Source organism: Anomalospiza imberbis, chromosome 24 (assembly GCF_031753505.1).
Source record: "Anomalospiza imberbis isolate Cuckoo-Finch-1a 21T00152 chromosome 24, ASM3175350v1, whole genome shotgun sequence".
NCBI lineage: Eukaryota > Metazoa > Chordata > Aves > Passeriformes > Viduidae > Anomalospiza > Anomalospiza imberbis.
Genome location: NC_089704.1, coordinates 5,884,787 through 5,904,804, shown reverse-complemented (window position 1 = coordinate 5,904,804; position 20,018 = coordinate 5,884,787). Strand labels below are relative to the sequence as shown.

The 20,018-nt window shown below is 52.8% G+C and overlaps 2 protein-coding genes across 5 annotated transcripts in view; both read right to left on the bottom strand.

Moving 5' to 3' along the window:
• Positions 1 to 607: 607 nt before the first annotated feature.
• On the bottom strand, positions 608 to 10,082 carry DLAT (dihydrolipoamide S-acetyltransferase). The gene is made up of 14 exons (XM_068172295.1): positions 9,783 to 10,082; positions 8,329 to 8,430; positions 7,951 to 8,075; positions 7,678 to 7,834; positions 6,561 to 6,687; positions 6,070 to 6,263; positions 5,519 to 5,684; positions 5,246 to 5,313; positions 4,475 to 4,561; positions 4,282 to 4,389; positions 3,721 to 3,836; positions 3,298 to 3,460; positions 2,682 to 2,818; positions 608 to 2,204 (listed from the first exon to the last, which is right to left on the bottom strand). The coding sequence occupies exons 1-14, from the start codon at positions 9,999 to 10,001 to the stop codon at positions 2,075 to 2,077; spliced, it is 1,899 nt and encodes a 632-aa protein (XP_068028396.1). The 5' UTR covers positions 10,002 to 10,082; the 3' UTR covers positions 608 to 2,074.
• Positions 10,083 to 12,260: 2,178 nt separating this feature from the next.
• The window catches only part of DIXDC1 (DIX domain containing 1), a 29,593-nt gene continuing 21,835 nt past the window's right edge, over positions 12,261 to 20,018 (bottom strand). For all 4 annotated transcript variants that reach the window (XM_068172285.1, XM_068172286.1, XM_068172284.1 and 1 more), the window contains 14 exons: positions 19,804 to 19,952; positions 18,795 to 18,884; positions 18,645 to 18,698; positions 18,175 to 18,225; positions 17,122 to 17,226; positions 16,612 to 16,665; positions 16,011 to 16,103; positions 15,862 to 15,933; positions 15,278 to 15,364; positions 14,976 to 15,137; positions 14,811 to 14,877; positions 14,109 to 14,217; positions 13,812 to 13,920; positions 12,261 to 12,987 (listed from right to left, as the gene is read on the bottom strand). In XM_068172285.1, coding sequence (XP_068028386.1) covers positions 12,907 to 12,987; positions 13,812 to 13,920; positions 14,109 to 14,217; positions 14,811 to 14,877; positions 14,976 to 15,137; positions 15,278 to 15,364; positions 15,862 to 15,933; positions 16,011 to 16,103; positions 16,612 to 16,665; positions 17,122 to 17,226; positions 18,175 to 18,225; positions 18,645 to 18,698; positions 18,795 to 18,884; positions 19,804 to 19,952 — 1,283 coding nt within the window. In that variant the 3' untranslated portion in view covers positions 12,261 to 12,906. The remainder of the gene's footprint in view (positions 12,988 to 13,811; positions 13,921 to 14,108; positions 14,218 to 14,810; positions 14,878 to 14,975; positions 15,138 to 15,277; positions 15,365 to 15,861; positions 15,934 to 16,010; positions 16,104 to 16,611; positions 16,666 to 17,121; positions 17,227 to 18,174; positions 18,226 to 18,644; positions 18,699 to 18,794; positions 18,885 to 19,803; positions 19,953 to 20,018) is intronic.

The window sequence follows — 20,018 nt, the reverse complement described above, 5'->3', positions numbered from 1 at the left end:
TCTGCAGAAACACAGCTTGGGAAAACGACTGGAACTTCTTGGAAGTTTTGGCAGATTACACAACAAAAGCCCCGAGTGAAAATCTTTGGTAGGAGTGGGGCTAAGGGCGTTTTCAATTCACTTTTTACTCATGAGGGGTGAAATCTCAAATGCCTTTAGAGATGAAAGGAGAAAAGGAAGGCTGGAGGAACAGCAGCACCACCAAACTTCAAAAAAAGAGTAAAGACTGTAAATATTCAAAGAATACTCGAGTATTTAGTCACAGTACTTGCTATCTGCTGTAGTAAAGAACCACCAATGCCTACAGGCTTTACTGAAGGGACAGCAGGAATGTGGTGATGTGTTTTTGTTAAATAAACGGACAGGATCCCATGGTTAGAGCAGCTCTCCTGGAGCATTTAATGCTGGAACAACCTGTCACACGCAGCCCCACAGCTGGACAGCGCAGAGAGGAAGCTGCAGGCAGCAAAAAGCAAATGTCTGGGAAGATCTGGGATTAAATTTCAGGTTAATAGGGAGAGTTGCACTGTGAGACTGAAAGGCTGCAGAGCACTGACCCAGAGCAGGAAAGCCACACACAGCTGAAGAGAAAAGCACTGGGACATGGTTTAGTAGTTGTCAATTCCAAACATTTAATGGATCATGGGTTCACTAGAGCCAGTCTGGAATCAGGGTATTTCAGGTCATTCAAGAAAATCCAAAATCTTAATGCACTTTTGTTTGTTTCTTTTTGCGCTTAAGCAAGGCATCACAGCAACCAGACACTAAATAGTTCCCACAAAAATATTTAATCTCCACAGTATTTTCTTTCAGTATCTTTAGTGAATTATGTAGAATTTTACAGGAGACAGTACTTAATGCAATATACAGAATAACAGGATCAGCCTGAACAACTTCTTCCTTTTTTTCCAACTCTGCCCCCCTATTTAATTCTCCTGGTCACTCTGTCATTACTGCACATTTGTCCTTTTTTTACATGAACGTTTCCATGTGGAAAGTGGAATTTCAGAACGTTCAGCACTGCAGCCCTTGCAGGGTACAATGCCTGGGGTAAGTGGACACGAGTCCAACAGACTGGAGAAGCACCTTACAATACAATATGTACATGGAGAGCACATTCTGCAGCTTCACTGGGGCTGGACAACATCGACAATCCAGGGGAGGTCTGCAATTCCAGTGGCTTAAGTCAGAGCTTCCTATGTTAGAACGCCTGAAATGAAAAATCCCGACCATCCCGGTCCTCACATGATTAACGTCCCCTGGTGGGGCTATCAGCAGGTGTGATTTGTCTACACTGCCTTCCAACACACACTGAACATTCTGCAAAACAGTTACTTCCATGGCTTCGGAGCCCGGGGTTAACTCAGCCAGAGGAACAGCAGCTACAGAGTTTCCACAGCAAAAGCAGATGTCAGTGAGAGTGCTGAGGAGACAGCACAGCCCCAGAGCTGTGACCCCACAGACAGCAGTGCTCTTTCCCCTTAAAGTGCTCACAAGGGATCACGGAGCTCAGGAGGTCCCGGCCAGTGCCAAATTCCAAAAAGGCTTTGGAACAGCTGCGCTGGCCTTTGAGACACCACCCCCAGGCACTTCAGTGCTGTGCCATCTCCCCAGCCCAGAAGAGGATGTGGGGGAGCTCCCCTCCTCCTGCCACCCTTCTGTGGCCATCTCACCTGCGCTCCTGTCAAGAGATGTTTGAAATTCCAGTCTCTGACAACACCGAGGTCGTGAAACTGTTGGTATGCACCCCCTGGGCACCCGAGTTTAGAAGCAGCTGGCACAATGCCAGGATAATTTTGTTTATTTTTAAAATCTGGGATGCTTAACTCTGTTTTGGAAGAGTTTGCAATTTAACTAACTGTATAAAAATACAGTGTAGCTGTAATATTGCTCTGAAAAGCACTTTTGCAAACTTTTTTTTTTCTGTACAGACTGGTAAATAACATTACCAGATAATATAATACATTTTTTAAATAAAAAAAGGAACTCTCTCAAAGTCTGAACACTAAAGTCTAAATAGCTTGTTTAAAACACAACAGTGTGACCCATGAAAATTCTGGTTTGCATGGTTAAATTATAGCAGCATGGTTACTGGCTTTTCAAGGAATTTCTTGAACTCAGCAAGCCATTGTGCTCCAACTGCTCCATCCACAACACGGTGATCACAGCTCAGGGTGACAGACATCACGCTGGCCACGTCAAAGCTGGGAGAAAAACAACAAAAAAAGGGTTAACACATTCCTCTGCAAGGCAGTGCCACTTACACAGCAGAAAAGCTACTTGGAGAGCCAGGAATAGCAGCTGGTGCTTGGTGACAGATGTTTCCCCCAGCTGCACTGGGGAGCAGATCATGTTCATCCCTTCTCTGAGGAAAACCAAGGAAGGAACTCCCCACAGGCACTAAAAACACCTCTGTGTGTTCCCCTTAGGGCAGGGAGCTCAGCTTTCCTTGCAGCAGAAAGACAGCCCCACACGAAGGAAAGCAACCCTTTTAGCTCCAAGCAAGGGGATATTATAACAGGATCCAGCCTTTAGGTTTTCCTTAAATGCAAACTGAAGCAGGTACTGAAAGCACAGCGTCAACAATAATTTTTAGGGTTTTTAAAATTATTATCTAATGTAGGTGTTAGGAAACTAGGCATGATTTCAGAGTTTGAGCTCAGGATCAGATGAAAACTCACCCTTTCTCATTATCCGCTGGCACTAGCATTTCTTTTGAGGAACCCACTGCCAGGATGCAGGCTTGAGGTGGATTGATTATGGCAGAGAAATTCTTAATCCCATACATTCCTAAATTGGAAATTGTGAAAGTCCCACCCTAAAAGAAAACAAAACACATTCATGGGCAAACTCAAAAAACTGTTTTATGCGGGAATATGAGGAGAGGGGGGACCTCATTCCAGTCTGCAGCTTCCTGATGAGGGGAGGCTCTTTGGTGAGCAGGGACAGGATCCAGGGAGCAGCTGGAGCTCTGCCAGGGGAATTTGGGATGGAGATCAGGGAAAGGCTCTTCCCCCAGAGGGTGCTGGGCACTGCCCAGGCTCCCCAGGGAATGGGCACAGCCCCAAGGCTGCCAGAGCTCCAGGAGTGTTTGGACAGCGCTGCCAGGGATGCCCAGGGTGGGATTTGGGGGTGTCAGTGTGGGGCCAGGGGATGGATTCAATGATCCCTGTGAGTCCCTTTCCCACTCAGGATATTCTGAGATCACTGAACAAGGCTCTAACATCACAAAACAGCCTTTGCTCCTTTTAAACAAGCCAAGAGCAGCAGAGTTTAATAACTCCATGGGTGTCTCACCTGGAATTCGTGAGGCTGGAGCTTCCCTTCCCGGGCTTTGGCTGCCAGGGAAGCCACGTCCTTGCTGATGGCAGCCAGGCCCTTGATGTGGGCGTTGAAGACGATGGGGGTGATGAGCCCTGCGGGGGTGCTGACGGCCACACTCACGTCCACCACGTGATTCCTGCAACACACACAGCAGCTGAAATCACTCCAGCAAGGGAGCAAACAGAAAAAATCAGAACAGTCCAGACAACATAAAATTAACGTGAATTTGTGACAATTACTTTACCTTGCCCACCAGCCTTAGACTCAAAGGTTTTATCACTTTAACAGAACTTCTCACCTTCACATCATATTTTTCCCCTCCCTGAAATCCCAGCAGAAGTTCTGTTTTGCCATGAACAAAGGAATTTTCTGGCTCTGACCATGCCATAAACTTACTGCCTAATAACTGTGTCCATCCATGAAGAATTTGCCTCAGGCACTTTCAAGCATGCCAATGCAGAAGCTTTAATTATGAAATCATTAACAGAAAGCTTAATGTTCTCCGAGACCTCCTGCAAAAAAAGAGATTCCAGGTGTCAGTTTGTCCCCTGCACATCCCCCCAGTTGATGAGGGTAGTCACTGCAGTTCACAGGAAACGTTAGAAAACAATCACACCACTTGCAAGCATTAAAATTCAAGGATAATTTAGAAGGTGAAAGCATCTCCACAATTTAAGAACATAGGGTTTTTTAATGTTTCGTTTTCCTCAAACTTGGCTTAGAATTATTATTCTGCCTATTTTTTTTACCTTTCTTACTATTATAAAGCTTTCTATCCTTTTATTTTCCACCTGAAATAATGAATCACCACCAAGCAGAGCTGAGAACAGCCCCTTAGGGAAGTCAGGAATCAGAAGACATGAGGAAAATCTCATTCTGTCACAGACAGTCCAGAACTGACCCACAAAAGGCACTGAAAAGAAAGTTTTTTTCCCAAGCCAAGATGCCAGAACTCACCTGATTGAGCTCTTTCCTTAGCACCAGGACTTTTCCCATGTTGACATCGATGGACAGGTAGTAGTGAGGTATTGTTTGTTTGGACTGCATCAGCCTCTGAGCAATGACCTGGGGGTGTGCAGAGCACAGAACACGGATCAGCTTGGAACACTCCCAGCTCAGCCAGTGATCTTGGAAAAGACGGGAACCTTACCCTGCGAATGTTGCTGATGGGGATGTCCGTGAAGGTCCCCTCGGGTGCTGCCCCCACTGCAGCAGGAATTGCCTCCGGAGCTGCAGCCTGCAGGGAACACCAGCGTCACCCCCAGAAACACCCAAAGAGCAACTGCAGCTCAGTGCTGAGGCCAAGCTGCCTCTTGGTAAGAGCAGCAGCTATTTCCACCTCTCCAGTGCCCACCAGGCTCCTTCTAACCCCTACATTTGGCTATAAAATGCAGTATGGAGTGCTTCAGCAGCTCGACACTGAGATGTGCTGCTGTGAAGCTCCCAGCACAGCCAGTCCTGCTCTGGTTGTTGTACAGACAGCAGAGCTGTGCTGGGGGGCTCTCCCGAACTGCAGCACACAGAGAAACACCTCCATCTGCTCAGGGCCAACACAAACCACAGCATCAGAACACTTCTGGGGCAGCAGCGACAGGCTGGGGTTTGCTAGACCTGGCTTTCCTTCTGAGCCCCTCTCTTCAGCAATGCTGGACCAGTTGGGACTGGATGACCTCAGCCCGTGAAGATTTAGCAGCCAAAGGAAGGGTTGGGAGCACATTATTTTTTTTTTTCTTAATGGAATATCAAAGGGACAAACAAAGGGAGAAGGCTTCATCAGTGTTTCTGGCAGGTTAAATTTCCCAACCTTACAGTCACCACCACCCACACAATCCAGCAATGCCAGTTCCATGCAGGAACTGCCCTTCCACAGAGCCTTTCCCTTCCTGTAACATCCATACCCACAGATTTCCAGCCTACTCACTGGAGCAGCCTTTGATGGCACAAATGACTCCACATCTTTTTTGGTGATTCTGCCATCTGGTCCAGTACCTGAAAGAGGCAAAGGAAAATGGGAGAGGATTTTGATTATTTCCAACAACATGGCTTTGCTTCTAAAGCAAAGTTTTATTCAACAGAGAGAATCATTGAACACAACTCCTGGCTCACAGCTGCACAGTCAGGAAGAACAGGAAAATATGGATCTACAAGGACAGAAAACTGACAGTGAGAGCAAAGAAGTGGAAAGGAAAGGTACCTTTCACTTGGGTAAGGTCGATTCCTTTCTCTGCTGCCAACTTCTTTGCCAGGGGACTGACCATGACCCTTCCTCCTTTGTGGGGTGGGGCCGCTGAGGGGGCTGCTGGAGCAGGAGCAGCAGCAGGCTGGGGAGGAGGAGGAGCAGCTGCAGGAGTTGCCATCACCTTAACAAAGAATCAAAGCCATCAGTGGAACCCACAGCAAGAGAACTGGCCCATCTAATTATCAGTCAAGAGACAATGACTCATCTGCACAAAGGCCCCCAGAAATGAAATCAGAAACTCACTGGGAAGGAGGTCAGCTGAGCTATGCACCAAATAAAACAAAGAACTTATGCTCCCCATTTTCAAGGATGAGGAGGCACAAGCAACAAGCTGGGGAAAAGATCAGAATGAATGAAACTGCTGTAGGTCTTGGAGGGCAAATTAGTGATCACTTCTCAACACATGGATCAGCCTTGCACTCACAAATCAGAACACTCCTCTTGCAGCCTGGGCTTCTCACTGTCAACAGCAGCTCAGGTCAGGCTTGGTGGCCCTGACTTCTTACCTGTGGAGGAGGAGGAGGAGGAGAAGGAGCTGCTGCCTTCATGTCAGTGACTGCAGCAGCCTGGTAGTCAGCAAAGGCTGGAATATCAGCCTCCTTCTCCACAATGATGCACAGAGAAGTTCCTAAGGGCACATCTCTTGTTCCTTCAGGCACCAAGATTTTTGCCAGGTAGCCTTCCTCCTGCACTTCAAAGCCTGCAGGGGAGAGAAACAACACTGAGGAACTGAAGAGCTGCTCCAAGTGCTGCTGCTGGAGACTGGCAGCTGAAGCAGGAGAATCCTTTCCAGCAGGAAACCTCTCCACACACTTGCTAAGAAGGACTGATGAGGAAATAGAAGTGTTTTTAGGAGCTCCAATGTTTGGCTCTCCGGTGGAATGAGATGTTAACAAAACTTGTCCCACAGCACCACCCCCTGAGCAGCCAGAGGAGCTGGCAGAGGCTGCTCAGGGCCCTTCCAAGGGCACCTCACCCACCTTGGCTGGGGACTCACCGATTGTGGCTTTGTCTGTCTCAATTTCAGCCAGTAAGTCTCCCTCATTCAGCTTCTCCCCAACCTTCTTCTCCCACCTCTGCACTGTGCCCATTGTCATGGTGGGTGACAGAGCAGGGAGGGTGATCTGGGAAGGCACAGAACACAACACAGTCACATCCTGCTCGCCCAGAAGGCTCAGGAACACAGTGTGAACCCCTGGGTCATGATGCCAACCTAAAGAAGCAGCTTTAATGCACTCCTAGGTCTGGATCCATGACAGCCAAGCAGAGCTGTCCCACTGTGCTGCTTTGGCTTCTTTTAGCAAGGCCTGAGCAGGACAGCAAGCAAGAGCAGAGGGCAAGAAATGGGTAAAGCAAAATAATCATCACTGCCATCACCCTGCAAGGCTAAGGAAGGCTGCAGCAAGTCACTTCGTCACTGTGACACACACACGGGGAGCAGAACTGGGCAGAGGGGGCAAACAGAGGGAAGAAAGCAACTGTAGTAGCCAAAACACAAATTTAGAAGCCATTCATTAATTCTTTTATTACTGATTTTGAGTAACATCTCAGATAAATCAGTTCCCACAGGCTTCATCTGTGGAATGGGGTTCAGTATTCCAGAGTTTCTTTTTCAAAGGGGTGTCAAAGCAACCCCCTGTACAAAGTGCTCAAATCCATCAGTGGATACACTTCAAAACCTAAGCAGAGCAAAAAGGTTACACCCACAAACACAGGTCATTATTAGTCACCCACAGACACATCTGGCGTGGTCACCAGAGCACCACAGACTGGAGTTCTGCTCTGAGACAAGAGCAGAGCTTACTCACACTAAGCACAAGGTCTTTTTATACCACAGCTGCCCAAATAATGCAGATCTGGCACATTTTTCAAGACAACAACCCTGGAGGAACAAGTCTCTCCTCCACCAGCAGCTGGGATGCTGAAATGAATTTATTAAAAAAGCTTTCTGGGATGTCCCCCAACACCTGCTCTAAGCACACAACAACTGAAGTGGCACAGTTAATAAATTCCCATTCCAGACAGTTTTTATGACAAAATGCCCCACAGGTAGCAATGCCAAGGGACAGAAAAAGAGTGCAAGAAGCCTTACAGCAGGAGCAGTGCTCTCTTACCTGCATGTGAGGAGGGTAAGAGCTGCCAGGGGCCTGAGGAGAAGGCTGAGGTGGTGGGGAGGGGGCAGCAGCTGGAGGGGGAGGCACTGAGGCAGCGGGGGCAGCAGCTGCTGCAGAATCCAGGGTGTAATTTTTGAAGGCATCAATATATTCAGGCCTAGAAGAACACACAAAGCCCCAAAGCCCGTCAGGTGATGGCCTCAGTCTTTCACTCAAGGCACCCCAGAAGGCCCAAGAGGGAAAATTCACATCAAGGGTTAGGAAAATACATACTTTTCTACTGTGATGCATATTATGGCCCCAATAGGAACATCCCTTGTTCCTTCAGGCACCAGGATCTTGGCCAGGTAACATTCCTCCAGGCTCTCAAAGCCAACTGTAGCTTTGTCTGTCTCCACCTTTGAGAGAGAACAGGAAATGGTGAGCCCAGAGCCTCACAGTGTGTTCTATGGTCACAGCTCTGGAAAAATCACCCTGAGGCAGCAGCTCTAGGGAAGTTTGCCCTCAAACCAGCTCTGAGAGGCTGACAGCCACTCCTTCCCACCAGCATCCCTCGGGATCTGCGATCCAAAATCTGTCTTCAGCCAGGGACAGCCCCCAGGCCACACGTGCAGCTCAAGAGAGACCAGCCCAGCCTCGTCCCCCGGATACCTCTGCTATGAGATCCCCTTCATTGATCTTGTCCCCCTCCTTCTTCTCCCAGCGCGCGATGGTGCCCATCTGCATCGTGGGGGACAGCGCTGGCAGGGCCACCTGCGAGGGACAGGGCAGTGTCACAGCCCAGACAGATCCAGCAGCAGGAAGCACACACGGGACAGACACAAATCCTCAGCTCAGCGTGGGATGTGGGGCACAGATCTGCTGCAAATCCCCAGCACTGCCCCAAGCTGCTGCTGAAGATCCCCGGCAAACCCACACTGGGTGCTGAGGGCAGAGGCTGTGCTTGCCCCATCCCTGGAAGTGTTCAAGGTCAGCCTGGGTGGGGCTTGGAACAACCTGGGACAGCGGAAGGTGTCCCTGCACGTGGCTTTAAGGTCCATTCCAACCCCTTAACACTCAGTGATTCTACCAAGAAAAGGTTACAGAGAGCCAGGGCTTGGCCTGGGTCTGCCAAGGACCAACAGCGGTGCTGGGCTAAAGGACCAACAGCCACCCAGGGGCTTGAGCCTGAGTGGTGCCAAAGACACAGAAACCACTGATTTTCTCCCAGTTTGGGCGGCCAGGCAATAGGTTGGAATAGGTTTCCCCACGGAGGTGGCAGAGTCCCCATCCCCGGGGGCTTCGAAGAGCTGTGCGGGTGGGGGGCTCCAGTGGCCGGGCTGGCTTGCTTATCCCACAGGACTTTTCCAGCCTTGATGATCTCAATCCCCAGGGCGAACAGAGCCGCATGGGGAGGGGATGGAAAATGCGGAGGGGGAAAGAGAAGGGGCAGGATTGGGGAAAGAGAAGGGGCAGGGAGAGGGGAAAGAGAAGGGGCAGGGAGAGGGGAAAGAGAAGGGGCAGGGAGAGGGGAAAGAGAAGGGGCAGGGAGAGGGGAAAGAGAAGGGGCAGGGAGAGGGGAAAGAGAAGGGGCAGGGAGAGGGGAAAGAGAAGGGGCAGGGAGAGGGGAAAGAGAAGGGGCAGGGAGAGGGGAAAGAGAAGGAGCAGGGAGAGGGGAAAGAGAAGGGGCAGGGAGGGGGGAAAGAGAAGGGGCAGGGAGGGGGGAAAGAGAAGGGGCAGGATTGGGGAAAGAGAAGGGGCAGGATTGGGGAAAGAGAAGTGGCAGGATTGGGGAAAGAGAAGGGGCAGGGAGAGGGGAAAGAGAAGGGGCAGGGAGAGGGGAAAGAGAAGGGGCAGGATTGGGGAAAGAGAAGGGGCAGGATTGGGGAAAGAGAAGGGGCAGGATTGGGGAAAGAGAAGGGGCAGGATTGGGGAAAGAGAAGGGGCAGGATTGGGGAAAGAGAAGGGGCAGGATTGGGGAAAGAGAAGGGGCAGGGAGAGGGGAAAGGGGCAGGGAGAAGGGAAAGGGGCAGGGAGAGGGGAAAGGGGCAGGGAGAGGGGAAAGAGAAGGGGCACGGAGGGGGCACGGGGGACAGCCCTGCCCGGGGCCCGGGGGTGACTCTCACCTTCTGGTGCGCCGGGAGGCTGCAGCAGCGGCGCGGGACGAGCCGGGGCCAGGCGGGCGGCGGCAGCAGCGGGCGAGGCGCGGGGCCGCCCCAGACCGGGCCGCGCCGGGCCGGGCCCGCCCCGGCCCCGACCCCGGCCCCGAGCGCTCGGCGGGGCCGCAGCAGGCCGGGCGGCCCGGCCGCGCCCCGGGACACGCGTCGCGCCAACACCCGCCACATGCTGGGGCCGGGCTGGAGCCGGGCTGGAGCCGGGCTGGGCCGGGGCCGGCGGCGCTCGGTGACCTCCGTGCGGGCGGCGCGGCGCGACACTGGGGCGGCCGTAAAGCGGCGGCGGGCGGGAGCGGGCCCGCCTCAGGCACCGCCTCGGCACCGCCTCGGCACCGCCTCGGTACCGCCTTGGCGGCGCTTCGGGCACCGCCTCGGTACCGCCTCGGTACCGCCTCGGTACCGCCTCGGCACCGCCTCGGTACCGCCTCGGCAGCGCTTCGGGCACCGCCTCGGTACCGCCTCGGTACCGCCTCGGTACCGCCTCGGCACCGCCTCGGTACCGCCTCGGCAGCGCTTCGGGCACCGCTTCGGGCACCGCCTCAGCAGCGCTTCGGGCACGGCCTCGGTACCGCCTCGGCACCGCCTCGGCAGCGCTTCGGGCACGGCCTCGGTACCGCCTCGGCACCGCCTCGGCACCGCCTCGGCACCGCTTCAAGCACCGCTTCGGGCACCGCCTCGGCACCGCCTCGGCACCGCCTCGGTACCGCTTCAGGCACAGCTTCGGTACCGCCTCGGTACCGCCTTGGCTGCGCTTCGGGCACGGCCTCGGTACCGCTTCAGGCACCGCTTCGGGCACCGCCTCGGTACTGCCTCGGTACCGCCTCGGCACCGCCCCGCCCGGAGCGCGGCCGGCGGCAGGCGGCTGGGCCTGCGGAGCGCCGGGCTCCTTGTGGCTCTGCACAGCTCCCTGACAGGGAGCGGACAGCCCGGGGCCGGCTCTGCTCCGCGGGAACAGCAGCAGAGGGAACGGGCCAGAACACAGGAGTACACCCAGCGGTGACGGGGATAGCGCCAGGAGGAGCGGCAGAGGCCATCCACCAGAACAGAGCAAGTTCCACCTCAACCCAAGCAAGAAGTTGTTTCCGCCGAGGGTGGGTTTGTTCTGAGATGTGCTCTCGCTGCCGTATCCCAGGCTTGTCTGTTGCGCTGCTTACACTTGGTTTATTTCTGCCCAGCTTTCCTCAGAGTGACTTTCCCGTTCCTTTGCTTGTTTAACTTGATCTTGTAGCAAGATCTCTGGAGTCAGAGTTAAAGCTCATTTAAAAGTGAAACTTTTTGCTTTTATGGGGGAGAAACCTCCCAAAGCAAACTGCTCCTCTGGATAGCAGAGAAGGACATGAAGCTGGCCAACAACAGACCTTGAAAAGCCTCGTAATTTGCTCCGTGAAACTCCAGCCTGGGTGCGTGGCTGTTGCTGAAATAAAACCCATGAGTAAAACCCAAAGAATGAAACACTTGTGAGAAGTTTGCAATTCAAATACAATTGATCTCGGTATCACAAGCCCATGCCCTCTTCACTAGAGACCATGCAACAGAGAAACTATGTCCAGGGGAGAAAGAAAATCGCTGTTTCTTTTCCAAAAGGGATGTATTTCCCCCATTAATTAACCTGCTCATTGATGAACTTTCCTCCCGCTGTCTGAGAGCAGAAAGTCACACAAATTGTCCAGAACAGGAGGCAGCTTGTGTTGTGCCAATGTGGCACAAAACCACGTAGGAGCCCTAATATAAAACCCGGTATCAACCAGTTGGATTTCCACAGTAAGATAAAATTACAAGGCCAGTGTTGTGTCAACAGAAGATGATACAAAACATCTCAGCATCCACCAGGAAATGAGTAAAACACAATATAATGCGTGCAGAAATATACAGAGAGCACTTGCACTAGTATAAAAATATCCACAGTCCTCAGACAAATGTGAATCGGTACAAAATAATTTCAAGAACAGGTTTACAAAAGGACATGTTAATATAAAACAGTAAAACCAGGTTGCCCCCTCTCCCAGCCTCATGCACAGCACACACAGACAGTCCATGGAAGGCCCGCAGGAGCTGGGAAGGAGCAGAGCCCATTTGTCCTCCCAAGCCCACGGGCGATGTAGAAAAACAAAACCACAAAACCAAAGGGAAAAAAACCCACCCTTGGGGGGTTTTAGAGCTTGTTCTTTGCCCAGCAGTTCTTTCCTGATCCTTCAGGACTCAGCGTAGCAAGGAACTGGTGTGGGTAAGTGCTTGGTGGCCCAGGCAGTGGGGGGACAGCAGCAGAGGATGCCTGTGCACAGGAGGTGACAGCACAGAGGGCAGGAGTGCAGGGACACAGGCTCAGCAAGGACAGGGGGTGCCAGGACCTCAGGGAGCAGCTGATCCCAGCTCCCCCACCCATGAAATCCTGCAGCAAACAAACAACCACTAAGATCCCACAGATCCCCACAGCTGCAGAGCAAACCCCGAGGGCCTCGGAAATGGGAACAGCTTCGGAAAGTGGGGAAAGCAGGGCTGGGAAATGGGAGCCTGAGTCTGGGAGAAAGGGAGCTTGGCCAGGTTGGTGAGCTTTGCTTCAACCCTCCAGAGGACTCTCCCCCCACCCAGAACAGGTCCTGTCAGCCTGCAATGTCCCGAGTCACTCTGCTCCTGCAGGACAACAGCTGGTCCAACTTCAGCTCTCACAATCCAGCAACCTCTTCTCCATGAAGGCGAAGCTTCACATTTTCACCATCAGTGCAGTTTTCTGTGACACCAGCACAGGAGATGCCCAGCTGAGCCTGCAGCACACAGTGCAGAGATGGAGGAGAAGGGGGCAAAGCATCCTTAAGGCCTCCAGGGTTTTGCTGGCAGGGCCAAGCCGGGCGTTTCTGCCCCACAGACCAGTCCCTGCAGCCTCAGGACAGCAGCTGCCCTCGGGCACGGGCACTCAGGTGCCAGCTGTCCATGCACACAGCCTGCACCACCCGTGGCTGGCACAGAGGCTCTTTTTTGGCAGCTTGAATTGGTCTCCTCCCAGCACTTGGGCTCCTTGGTCACTCTGAGCTCTGCAGACAGTCACAGGTTTCCATAGAAACAGAGCTTGAAAGCTCCATTAATTCTCCCCGTGGTCTTCTTCCACCCAGGCCACGATTTTCCCCTCCCAGCCAGGAATGATGTCGTCATCATGGAACACCTACCATAATAAAGAAATAAAGAAAGTATTTCAGACTTGTCTGGGGTCTGGACACAGGGTTCTGCAGTGTGAGTGGCATCAGGGGCATGAAGTCAAATCCCAGCTCAGATTTCCCAAAATAATCCAGGGAACACATGGGAATGATGGCTGAGGTATGAGTCACATTTTCACAATTTAGGTAAATAACAGACCAGGCCTCACTAACCAATGAATATCAGGATTATTATCAGCTTGGTTTTTTCGGATATTGAAGGTAAACTAAAGACAGGAATCACGCCTTTTCTGAGTGAGACCCCAATCTCCAGCTGCTGCTGCTGCCTGTCCCCAGAGAGGGTGACCCTTTGCCCTTGCCCTAATCAATTTGTGAAGCAAGAACTGTCCCAATAACCTGAGATGAATCCAATCCACACCCACACCAGGCTGAGCACGAACAGGGCTGCACTGCAGCACACAAAGGGAAAGATGCCACACACACAGAGTTCTCTCTGAAAAACCTTCAGGAGAAAGGAAGAGATTGCATTTTTAATACAGGCTCTCCCGTTGCAGTAGGGTTTGTAAAACCTGCAGCCTAGATTTTTGCTGTGTCACAGGCTGGCTTTGCCCAAGGGGCTCTGCAGCTCCCAGGCAGTCACAACCACACCCATGGAATTGCTTTTGCTGAGGATGAAAATATTTCAGCACAACAGGAGCTTAACCCACGGCTGGGAAAGCAGACGGTTTTGTTTGGGGGAAACATCCACTATTTCATTAGTTTAAAAGTGAGGTGACCATGGTCCCCAGGGCTGTGTGGTGACACTGATCCCAAAGCTCAGTCCCACTTTTACCTCCTCCTTCACTGTGCCAAACTCTGGGTCCAGGGCTTTGAAGTGGTACCGATGGGTTCCTTCCCGATCGATGGCTGCCTTGAAATCCTTCAGAGTCACTTCCCCTAACCTGCAAGGGAAATAAATGTAAATACAAAACACAACAACAAAGCTCAGGGACTACTGCAGATAATTTCCCCCAGCCAACAGCATGAAATCCAGTTAAGGCACAGCAAACCTGTGCTGGCTGGGAGCATTCCCAGAAAATCAGAGTGCTGGTTTTAGGAGCACAGGAGGGTCAGGAAGGCCCAGGCTCACCTCTTTGGTATGCTGACCATGAAGGGGGTGAGGGAGCGGTCGGTGAAGTACAACACTTTGGTGCAGGCACTGGTGCTCATCACGGGCGTGCTCTGAGAGTGAGGCAGCTCTGCAAGGCAGCAACTCGCTGATTATCATCCCTTACCATCATTATCCCTCCCCATCTTCCCGTTCCAGCTGGCCAGGATGGATGGTGGTGCGTGCATTTTAATTTGCCCGTTTGTGTTTCTCTCCCCAGCTCCTGCCTTACTTCCTGCTTCCCCCCAAGAGCTGAAACAGAGGAACTGAACTCCACAGTTTTAAGGCTCCTTTTAAGCAGAAAATACTCTGGACACATGGAAATGTGGTGTTTAAAAAGGCTGCGCCGTTCTGTGGCGATGAAAAGCAGTAAACACTGAGCAGGGAGCAGGGAACACTCCTCTGTCCCCACTAGATGGTGCCCAGCAGCAGGAAAGCTGGGATGACATCCCTTTTCCCAGCGATTGCCATGGTTATTTGTGCTGCAGCACTGCCCAAGAGGCTCGGCCCAGCGCTGCGATGGTGCTTTACAGAAAACCAGCCATAAACGTGTGTCCCTTCCCTTTGCAGGCAGCTCTGATGCAGGGAGGATCCTGGAGGGGGCAGATTCCCGAGGGGATTCTCCACCCGGGAACCCGAGCAGTGAGTTTGGCAGCGGGAGGGCAGGATCTGCAAGGCACTTACTGGATTTGGGAGGCCAGGAGTCTCTGCACTCGTTGCTTGCTCTGCTTGCTGGTGACTTCCCCCGCACCTGGGTGCAAAACCAAAACAAGGACAAAGTGTCACCTCCCGGCCAGAGCCCCCTGGGTGGCGAGTGAGGGCCAGGAGCTGAGCGAGGGGAGCCTTTACCCTCCTCTCCTGCCTCTTCTGCGTCTCCATGCGGTGCAGGCGCTCCATGAGGCTGGAGATGCCCTGCTCCAGGCTGTCGATGGTGTGGTGCTGCGGGTCGTGGCCACTGAAGCTGTTCCGGAGGCTGCGCAGGGCGTCCCGGACCAGCTGCAGGTCACTGGTCTGCCCAAAACAGCACAGCTGAGACCAGCCCAGGCTGCTGCCTCCCCGGCTTCCTCTCCCCAGCAAGGGGAAAGCTCTCTTAATGACATAAAAGAGTTCCAGGACATCTGGCTGGGAATGCACCCCTCAGGCGCACTTACCCCTCGGTGGGCTGTGGGAGCAGCTCCTTTTGCTGCTGGCTGGAGAAAGCCATTGCTCTGGGCACTGTGACTGCTGTAAGCCATCACCTGGGCGGGGGAAGATGTGTCAGTGTCAGGAGCTTCCCAAAAATCCCCATTTATGGACTTCAAAATGAGAGGGAGTGAGAGCCTTCCGCATCAGTGATAAAACTCCCATCTTCTCCCAGATAAAGACACCCCCTAAGGTGTGCAGGGAGCTCCTGGTCACAGCACAGACCTGATTCCTCACGTAAAGGTGGAAAGACTCAATACCAGGGTCAGCAGGAAAATGAGGAAGTAAACTGAGCAGTGGTCTAACCATTGCCAGGGTCAGAGGCAAAGCTGGAAGCTGAGAAAGGCTCTGGCTTTCATTTCTGAGGATTCTGAGCCAAGAGCTTGCTGAGCCAGAGTGCTCAGTGCTGGGGGCTTTGCCTGCCTTGGTCAGGGCTCTGACAGGGAGAAGGCAGAGCCAGAGCTCTCTGGGATGAAGGGGAGGGTTTCTGGAGACAGGTGCCTGCAGGGTGCTGGGCAAACACCACCCCAGGTGTGGAGCAAGGCTCCCGTACCTCCTCAGCTTCTCTCTTCATGCAGTGAGCCAGCAGGGCCTCCTTGTGCTCCAGCTCCCGCTCCAAGTCCACCTGTGGAGGGGCAGCAGAGCAGTCACCACCAACTGGGCCAGCCAGAGCAGCTCCCAGTGCAGCCCAGCTCTCCCTACCTGCTGGTAGCTGGCCTCGGAGAGCTGCCTGAGCATCTCATCCAGCTTGGTCTGCTGCTGCTGCAAGTGCCGATCCTTCTGGCACAGCTCCTTCTGCAACACAGGGATCCAGGGAATCAGCAGGGCAGGGAGGGAGGCTCAGTCATCTTCCCGTGGCAGGGAAAGTCGTGTCATCTGCCAGGATCAGGTGACTTGCACAGGGTGTGCTTTGCAGATGTTAGAGCTGAGTGTCAGAGGTTTTTTTTTGACAAGGTCAATCAGGGTTTTATTGCTCAAAGTCCCCTTGGCCAAAGATCCGCTGCTGAGGTCACACAGCTGTCCCAGAGAACACAGATTCCCGAGGGATCAGAGGACAATCAGGTCACCCACCCTCATCTGCACAAGTGTTGGACGCTCAGCAGCCACCACCAAAAACCACGACAATAAAAGATCTGCAAGAAACTCTAAGGGGAATGCAAAGAACTTCTGATCCCTCCACCCCACTACAAACAACCCTGGCTCCCACAGCTCCTTCCCGGGGCTGTCCAGGTGCCAGGGAAAGAGCAATCCCATTCCCAGAACTGAAGAACCACCCAAACCCCAATGGAAGAGGTTCCATTACTTTGTACTCCGCCAGGAGCCGGTTTCTCTCTTCAACCTTCCTCTGGAGGTCAACCTGCAGGAATAACACCCAGCTGGGAGGCAGATATTCCCAAAGAGTGAAAACCACTGCCCCTTGTGCTAAAGGGTGAGCAAAAACCTACAGAGATCAAGGGAGCTGCTGTTTAGGGTGGCAACCTTTGGACAGAGACCTGCACAGGGCAGGTGCCACCTGCTAAGCCAGGGAGCGAGGAGGGACAAATGCAACAGCACTGAAAACGTCAGGGAAAGCCCCTCCCTGTCCCAGCTGAAGGTCCTGGAGGACAGGAAGCGGGAGTGAAGGTCAGGAATCTCCAGCCTCACAGCTGGCCAGCAGGCTGTGAGCAGCCTGTGCTGTGCAGAGACCTCTGGCTGCTTGTTCGCTATCCCACGACCCCGAAATCTCTGCTGCAGCCACCCCCGGGGCCACCAACCCCCCACCAAAATGACCCCAGCAGCAGCAGCAGCAGCAGCAGCAGCAGCAGCGACTCACGTTCTGGTTGTGCAGCTCCTCCTTGTCCATGTTGGCTCTCAGCAGCTCCTGCTTGAGCTGCAGGACTGAGGCATCCTGCTGGAGCAGCCTCTGCTGCAGAGCGTCCTGGGGAGAGGGGATCTCTGCAGGAGGGCAGGGAGGGCAGGGCCCTTCCCTGGGGCTCCGTGGCCAGAACACACTGTGGCCACTCGGGGCTCAGGTGCTGCCAGGGCCCCTAGAGGGCTCTCAGCCCTCCTGCCTCTCCCTTCCCCAAAGCTGATTTCCCTGCCAACGTTTTGGCCACCAGCACAGAGGGATTTCTCTGCTTCAGCCTAAATTTCCTGCTCCAGAAGTGATGAACAGTGGCTCTGATGGACAGGAGCAGCTCTGGAGGGCATTCAGCCCTGCAGCTCCTGCTCCAGCCACTCATCCAGAGGGCACAGAGAGGCCAAGATCAGCCCAGGACACAAGCAGCCTTAAGCCCTGAGTGTGACCCAGTTGTGCAGTGCAATCCTCTCTGGAGAGGCCAAAGTCAGCACTAATTCTGCACCTTTCACTCACCCAGAGCTCCACCTTGGACAGCTACTGCTGTTTGCTCCCTTCTGACAGGCAGCTCTAAAAATACCTCTGTCAGGAGGAGATCAGCAGTGTTCACCACTCCAGAGGCACAAACTGAGCCGTTTCTGGGCAGGACAGGGACACCCCAGGCTCTTTTTCCTGTGCTGGCAGGAATGAGTTCACTGGGCCAATGCTTCTGGGTGTGTACTCCAAGAGAGAGGAGGGAATAAAAGAGCCAGCCAACCAATTTATGCCTCTTTTTGTTTAGGAGAAACAGGGGGGAATAAAGAAAAGGGGGAATACTTGACCACAATCTTACAGACAGAGCAGAAAACTGGAAACCCAGCACCTTACACCTGCCTAAAAATTCAGAAATAAACCACAGGACCCCCCACCTCCAAGCCTCCAGTACTCCTCCTTCCACAATCTGAGATTTCTCAGAGGTGTGTGCTTGCTGCTGGCCCTACTCACCTAAAGCACTACTATTTATTTTTGATGAAATGCCCCTTTCCTCACCTTTATTCCCTGGAGGTTCCGAGCTTCTTGTTTGTATTTCAGCAGCTCCTTCTGCAAATGCAAGACAGTTTGGTTAAACAGCACTTTGTCAGCCCTTCAGAACCAACCAGAGCTGGTGTTTTCTGCTGCAGGAGGAAGCAATCCCACCTTCTCCCACAGATCCAAGAGCCTGAGAAATTTTAATGAGTTACAAACACGACAAAGAGCTGAGCTCTTAAGCTCTGTTAATAAAGTCCTGGGGAAAATAATGATTGCCCAGTTCCCCAAATCTCTCCTTCAGGCCAACATCAAACACTTCTGCCAGCATCAGAACTGGTCCCAAGCCTCCAGACTTGGAGCCCTCACAGAATATTCCCCATTTCATCCATCACGTTGCCCACCCTGCCTCATCCCCACCCTGTTTTCCCCTAAAAAATCAAGTAGAGCAATCTGCAAAACCTCTCTTCCCCCTGCATGTGTCACCCTCTGACCTTCAGATCTTGATTTTCTTCCACACTCTGGTCCAGACGGCTTCGGATGATGATCTGAGTGCAAAATATCAGCGTTGTTATTGTGCAGCAGGGGCAGGGCAGGGAAAAGGCAGCTGCAGCAGGGAAATTTGGGTCCAGGGGTGTTCTCACCAGTTGCTCCTCAGGGCAGGCTCCACGCTCAGAAAGTTCAAAGGACCCTTCCTGCTCATCCTCAGGTAGAGACCCATTGAGCAATAAAGCCTGGGGAGGTAAAGGGGAAAAAAAATCTCCTTTTCAGAGATTTCAACGGGAAATAGGTGAGCTGCAGCTCTGGCCAGCAGTCACTCCTACCAACAGTCCCTAACCAGCTTCATTTCCCATTTCTGCTGATTTATTCCCCTCAAAAATGAGAGGTTTCCTTCAGGAATGAACAAGAAGATTTATCCCCTGACAAAGCTCTCCCAGGGGTCTGTCAGCCCATGTTCTTCCCCACAGAAAGAACCAAACAAGGAGAACTCAGATTTCCAGGGAGTGAAGTCTCAGCTTTAGCACCTTATAGGGTGTGTGTGCATCAGACCCCCAGTATTCCAACCAAACTGTCACAATCTGGAGCTTCTCAATTACTGAGTAAGAGGAGCAAAATCGATGAATCAAATCCAATTTCCTGGCTGGCCACATCAGCTGCCTCCCCCCAGTCCCAGGGGATGAGGGGGCAGCAGTGCCAGTCCCTCCTGTCCCTGCTCCCAGTGGGCACAAAATGCACGGATTTTACCAGTGACCCAAGGAATTTGTTTTTTGTTTTGGTGACTCCTTTGTGTCCTGCCCATTGTCCCCGGGGAAAGTGCCCGCCCAGCTGCCTGTGCTCCTCACACAATCTCTGCTTTGTTTACTGCCACATAAATATTTACAATTCAAAGCCACTGTGGTTCCCAGCACAAACAGAAAGGGATGTTCCTGAGAGACTTCAGTGCCTTCACCATATGGATCCAGGGCTCCCCAGGCACAGCCAAACACACACCGGGCTGAGGGGCAGGGAGGGCAAGCGAGGGAAAGGTCCCACAAATTGAGAATTGTGGGGAGAATGTGCCAAATGTGAAGGTTCAGCCAAGCTCATGGAATGACTGACGCAGGGCTGGGTGACCCTGGAAGGGAACACTCTCTGAGAAGAGAAATCTCTCACCTGCAAACCCGAAATCATCTTTTTCGCCTCCTCCATTTCCTTTTCCAGGTGGTCCTGCTGTTCCAGGAGCTGCTCCTCCCATGAGTTCTCCAAGTAGGACCCGGAGCTCCCTGCCTGCCACTCGGGCTGGAAGTGAGAGTTGGCCTCTTCTGCAAGAGAGAGGAGCTGCATGTTGCCCTGATTTTTGAAAGTGTTAACTTTTCTTTTATAGTTCT